Source organism: Phycodurus eques, chromosome 7 (assembly GCF_024500275.1).
Source record: "Phycodurus eques isolate BA_2022a chromosome 7, UOR_Pequ_1.1, whole genome shotgun sequence".
Taxonomy (NCBI): domain Eukaryota; kingdom Metazoa; phylum Chordata; class Actinopteri; order Syngnathiformes; family Syngnathidae; genus Phycodurus; species Phycodurus eques.
The window spans coordinates 29,796,430-29,802,764 of NC_084531.1; the positions used below are offsets into that span (position 1 = coordinate 29,796,430).

Below are 6,335 nucleotides of genomic sequence, written 5' to 3' on the forward strand. Positions count from 1 at the left end.
GTAGAGGTGCTGCTGCGTCAAAATGAGTTGTTTCCCCCCCAGAAATTAGGATTACAATATGTTAGTTGTATCATGACAATCCATTCCTCTTTTGCTGTGGCTCAACATTTAAATAACCGTTATCAGATTTGATGCTTTAGTCACAGACGTTCCCCAAAAGTGTTATGCCTTTCTCTTATGAATGCAGAAATGACATTTTTTTCAATTGTAGAAAAGTGTGAAATTTGTCTCGCCTGGCTGGGAGCTCAGCGCCCCAAAACCTCCCATCCTAGAACCGCCCCTGATGTGCCCATTGAATTCATGCATGAAATCATCTTTTTTTTCTCTCCTTTTTTTTTTTTACATCGTATTAAATGATGTCAGTACTTCATGTTCTATTTTTAGTTTTATTTTTCAATTTTGTTGGTGTCTTTTTTTTTTCTTTTTTTAGTGGGGGGTCCTGGAACGGATTAACGGCATTTCCATTCATCTCAATGGGGAAATTGGATTTGATGTACGGGTAAAATCGAATTTGGAGCTCGGTCACGGAACGAATTCAGCTCACGAGTCGAGGCGGCGGCGCATGTGCGAGGAGGAAGTTCACGACGCTGCAGATTAGCTCAGCGCTCACCGCGCTTGCATCATCGCCCGTCTATTCTTGCACAGTCGGATTATGATGATTATGATCCTGTTCCCGTGTATAGATACTAGTACACGCAGTCTCAGTGACACCACGCTCACAGGACAATACATTAGGAACACCTCCACGGTACAATTGAGCTACGTTTGCCTGTTTGGTTTCTTCTTGAAGCCGGTCACTGAGACCAAACGTAGCGCTCGATGCGAACGTTAGCGTTGGCGTTCAGGTTTTTGTTCTCCTTAGCCGCCGGAGCTGGAACGTGTGAGGTGTCATCTGAAAAGGTGTTCAAGTCGCACCGAAGTCATTGTTGTGTTTTCTTTCGAAATACATGAAATAATGTTCACTCAGTGCTGAACACGTGCAAAAACTGAGAACAATTTAATACTGAATTGTTGAGATATAACTTCAAACAGCAGGATGGATTTTTTGGGGGGGGCCTCTGCAAAAACCGATCCCCGTGAAAAAAAAAGTGTATAACTCTTTTATATTGTAACTGCTATAAATCAAAGCTGAACAAGCTGCACGCAAAGCAGGTTCAACGATTGGTCACTGTTGATGAGTGCTGCCACCCAGTGGACATCAGTGCAACTGCACCTTGATAATAACACCGTAATGACTGATGCATTTTATTCATAGGAGTCTTTTCGGGCGCTCAAGGACACCATAAAGTGCAAACATAATAACAACGGAAACAAGCAGTAGAGGATGCTGCATCAAAGAAGCATTTACATGAGATACGAAGTGCATTCTGGGAAAAGAAATGGTCAAAATGCATAGAACAGATCGTGTCGTTTTGTTCGCCCTTGGGTATTGGATATTGGGCAGCAAACAAAATCAGTATTTTGGAATGAACCGCATACAAATATTCAACTGATAAACAAAAGACGAGGAACTGTAAATACATCATCGTCACATCCAAAATGCGTTTGTTGCATTGTTTGTGTGCTGCATGTGGGAAAGTCACATACCATACCATGCTGACCTCATGACAAATGCGCGCAATTTCGACAATATCGCTTCATATGACACACCAGATCCGTGAATGTTCCATGAAAAAGTCCGCCATTAGAAAGATAAGACTTCAAAGGTGTTTAAAAGGGTAACTGTGAATTGAACCTTTTCCAAATCTCAGACAAGATGATAGATTACACCACAAGGTGGCGCTTCGAGGTCATATGCGGAGAAAATCTCATGCTGGAGAATATGACAGCAGAATGACACGTAAACCAGAGAGAGCCAATCACAAGCGTTGGCTTTCGAAGGAGGAAGTGATGTGGGGGTGGGGGGGGGGGGGGGGGGAAATGCTATTTTTCCAAATGTAATCGTGGAAATTTCCAAAAGCAGCTGTGATGTCACTACACATTTCCTCAATTGCAGTGCATACATTTTGTCATTGTATTTGTCACTGTATATGGAAATTATATATCTATATTTTTCACGCAGAGGAGAGCATCAGCGCGGACGTGAGGAGGAGAGCGGGGCGGAGCGAAGTGGCCACGTGGCCTCCGGAGCGACGCACCCGCCTTCCGTTGAGAGGCTGCACGGCTCTGAACGTGTTCGCCATCGGCCTCCCGCCGGAGAAGGCGAGCCGGGAGAAGGCGGACAGCTGCCGCGTGGACAAAAAAAAAAAAAAAAGGTCACGGAACATTCTACACACCCGGTCGCTATCATGTCGAGAAGAAAAAACAAAATCTGATAACACGACAGATATTTTTGGGGAAAGAAAATGAGAAAACGGTTTTTCTCTGAATATTGAGACTTTTTTTTTTTTTTTCCCCCTCAAAACGAAAACTTTTACTTTGACGTTCTTCTCCAACGACTTACTTACTTCTTTGTTCAACATTTTTGCCTGGAATATTGCAACTTTTTTCTTGAAATATTCTTACTTGATGTAAATAAAATTCCTTCCCCCCTTGAAATTTTTTTTTTTGGGCTTTTACCTTTTTTCCCCTTTTTTCCTCAGAAAACTCTACTTGCATAACATTGCATTTTTGTCTAAATATTGCAATTGTTTTGTACATCTCTTCGTGTTCCTGTGGTTTCCCCCCCCCCCCCCCCCCCCCTCCCCCATCATTCAATGACCCGTTGGCGACTCATTGACCTCACCTGTTGCCTGCTGAGGGGTACGACGTTTTCAAAGAGGGTCCAGACGACGGCTTGGGCGCAGTCGGGCGTGGTGAGGGAGCCGTCGTAGCGGAAATACTTGCTCGTGTCCGCGTGGGGCGGAAGGAACATTTGCAGGGAGATGCCCGGCACCGTCGTTTTGTTGGCTGCCCGTAGAAAACATCAACAAATTGAGAAAAGCCGCAGATGTAGCTCACTTCATTTTGCCCCTTTTTAAAGTCAAAACAAACATCATTGACATGAAAACTGGTGAAAGTTCCAGTTTTTGACACTTGGGGCAGTCGAAGGTTTAGAGATTGAGAGAAGACTCAGAACGTAAGTAGTGCTTTAGCTTGTATGCTAGTGCATCTGCATGCTAGCAGAAGTGAATGACCAGGACACGCTTGTAAAAGAGATTTTCGGCTTTACCTGGCTAAATAAAGTTGAAGTGAAATGGAAATGTCATTTATCATCTGTCTTGAAATTTGATTGTTTTGACGAATATTTTGAATATTTATTTGTTACAGTATTGTAATTTATAAACGTTATTAAAGCAATGATTATCCAGACAAAAAAAAATCATATTTGCTATATAAGTAACCCAGATGTAAACCCCCTACTATATAAATCTTTAAAAAATAAAATAAAGAAATAAACAATGTGTCTGGCGCAATTGCGAAGTGTAGTGAGCTATGATTAGCACCCTACACCGCTACTGTGAGCACTTTAGAGTGCCTCATTGTCGGCTGAGTGTGTGTGTGTGTGTGTGTGTGTGCACGACAGAAGCGCCAGGTGGGGGGAATCGTTTTTTTGTAAGTCCAACTTGACTGCCAGCGTGTGGACATGGGTTTCACACTGCTGTGGCCACTTTAGAGCGCCTCGTTGTCACAGCGTGGAAAAGCCCCGCGACCACCCGTGGGTTGCACTGTATATGCCAGTCACTGGAGGCTTTACGCGACTATATTTGTACAGCGCAAAAGATGTAGTTTTGCGTAGGCATGGGAAGGACGCTAGACAAAGCGGCGTCCATTTTTTCCAGGGCGTAGTCGGATGACGTGAGACGTCGACTCGTTTGCAAGTCGCAATGACTCAAATTTCGATCCCTGATAAAAGCATGCCCTTAACGTTCAAACATCATTTTGAGAAACAATAAGGAAGCAACATGTCACTCGAGCGTTTCTATGATTTATTAGACGTAAAAGGAGTTGACGCCGTCATCTTATCGCCTCACAAATTGCACTTTGGCACTTAACTTACTCGCACCGACACGTGTAATATATAATTTCAGGTCATGTTTTACACACGTTAACTTACACGGCCGCGGGATTCTCCTCAGAGCTTTTATGAGGGGATCAAACTTCTTGTTGGCAGAATTGGATTCCTGAAACCAGAAGTTCAAAAGAAAACAATTTGATTCAAAACACCATTTTAATTACGGTGTATATTTTGTGAATATGAACAGTAGATTTCTGGCATACCGCAAGGCTCCATTGTGGAGCTACTTCATTTCTGTGTGCATTCAAACACATTTTGCCTGAGATTATTGCCATCTGTTATATTGATCACCATCATTGAAGTGGCAATAATCGTTTTCGATGGAAAGCTGATTACCTCGAAGAAGAAGCCAAGTACAGCCACGCCTGCTGGATCCCTCACAGCCTGTGACAAGGAAGTATATTGTTCCTTGATGTGCACAATGTGCATCTGTGGGAGGAACAAAGACTATATAAATTGTATTACAACTCTGTTTGAACCTATATGATATACAGTATAGCCGTATACATACTTCCATTGGATAGGGTTCGCCATCGATGGTGTGTTCGGAGCCCGGGCCGCCGTCTTTGCCCCAGTGGAAGTGGAGTTGGACTGCTTTGTACGTTCGGAGCAGATTGCCTCCTTTGATATGCATACCTGCAGGTAAATCCAATTGCACTGCAAGAAAGACAAATTATTATTATTATTATTGTACGGCAACTACAATTAGGAGAAATAGGCTGTATTTCAAATTAATTTTGCTGTATTTTTCTTTTCGGCATGCCACCTCATACTTCAAGTACCTGCGACATTTGCACAATCGACGTCGTCCCAGATTATCGCTCTACTCGTCCCTTGAAACCGCATACACTCCTTGAAGTCTCGGCGCCCTTTGCACAATGCTCATTGCGCCGGACTATTGCGAGATTAGTCATTCGAATTGCTCTGGGTGCTAGAGGGCTCTGCATCTTTTTGCACAAAAATTTAAATAAAAAATTGTACCGGCATTACCAGACAACGAGCAACCCTTTACTGCTCAGTGACTATTTTTTTTTTTTTTTTGTCAATGTCTTTATGTCTCCAAAGTGTTCCCTGTCAATTGACCGTCTGTTGCCGTAATAGAGCGGCTCCAACTACCGGAGACAAATTCCTACTGTGTTTTTTGGGCATACTTGGCAAAATAAAGATGATTCTGATTCTGATTCTGATTCAGATTTTCCCTCACGCCGATGGATTCCCTCCTCGTCACAGTGTACCTGCGTGTCCGTTGTTGGAGAGGTTTCCGTGGAAAGCGTGTTGATATCCGACAAGGCGCAGCGGAGTGAGTCGTTGGTCCGGTAAAACTCTCCTGGTCACGACGTTTACCGGAGACTGCGATCTGCCGGCGCACTGAGGAAAAATCATCCTCCACTGGTCAGGCCCTGTCAAACAAACACCAGTAACAATGCCACTCTGCTGCTCTTTCTTGTTTTTGTTTTTTTTAATGCCACTCTTGAGTTTCACCTGAGCAGCTGTGGTCGCAAGTTACTTGGGACTGGTAACACCAATCTAGAAATCACAATTGATTTTTTTTTTTTTTTTTTATGACATCATGAAAAATGGTTTCATTTTTTTTTTTTTTTTTTTTTTTTTTTTTTTTGTAAATAAAAAGCGTTGAGATGTTCCTACCTGCCCCTGAGACAATCTCCGGGAATGACAGCAAGAAAAATAATATCCACATTGTTAATGGCACGTTTTCGGTGCCGTCAGACGTCGGACGAGCTTTTTGTTCTTATAAAGTCAGGACCACCTGAGCAGCCCCCGCCCACCTTTGCTTTTTACGACACCTCGCTTCAGATAGGTGAACAATAACACATGCAATAGATTAATAATATATATAATAGGCAATTACAGGCTTTGGATTCAAATAACTTTTCATTTCAATTGTACATGATGCTTTAGATTTCTCCGGAAAATCAAAGTCAATTCATGTTTTTTATTTTATTTTATTTATTTTATTATTATTATTTTTTTTTTTATATAACTGCGTTTTAGATTTAAGTAGTGTGACATCAACTATTTTTACTCCCTCATGTAACTAAAATAAATTGGTACATTTGTATAAAGAAGATCAAATAGATGATAATAAATACAATCTTAGACGTTTTGGGAGAAATATAACACTTTTCAAGTTACATTAAGATCTGTTGGGAACAAAAGGAAAAAAAAAAAGTTTTGTTTGCAAATGTTCACACAATATTGCTTTATTTGTTGAGAAAATACTTGTTTCCATGTTATATTGTTTAGTTGCAAATTTCTGGGTTATTTTCCGGAGGAATTTTGACTTTACTCATACTATTATAAAACATACAACTTTTTG

At 41.7% G+C, this 6,335-nt stretch overlaps 1 protein-coding gene across 1 annotated transcript; it reads right to left on the reverse strand.

Annotated features, from left to right (window-relative positions):
- Window positions 1-1,191: 1,191 nt before the first annotated feature.
- Window positions 1,192-5,380, reverse strand: ca4b (carbonic anhydrase IV b). The gene is made up of 6 exons (XM_061682239.1): window positions 5,233-5,380; window positions 4,509-4,654; window positions 4,334-4,426; window positions 4,037-4,103; window positions 2,726-2,889; window positions 1,192-2,225 (listed from the first exon to the last, which is right to left on the reverse strand). The coding sequence occupies exons 1-6, from the start codon at window positions 5,378-5,380 to the stop codon at window positions 2,055-2,057; spliced, it is 789 nt and encodes a 262-aa protein (XP_061538223.1). The 3' UTR covers window positions 1,192-2,054.
- Window positions 5,381-6,335: the final 955 nt, after the last annotated feature.

Coding starts and splice junctions, on each gene's coding strand:
- ca4b (XM_061682239.1), bottom strand. CDS start 5,380: ATGATTTTTCCTCAGTGCGCCGGCAGATCGCAGTCTCCGGTAAACGTC. Junction 4,104..4,333: donor TACTTGGCTTCTTCTTCGAG/GTAATCAGCTTT, acceptor TTCTGGTTTCAG/GAATCCAATTCTGCCAACAA. Junction 2,226..2,725: donor TACCCCTCAGCAGGCAACAG/GTGAGGTCAATG, acceptor TCCACGCGGCAG/CTGTCCGCCTTCTCCCGGCT.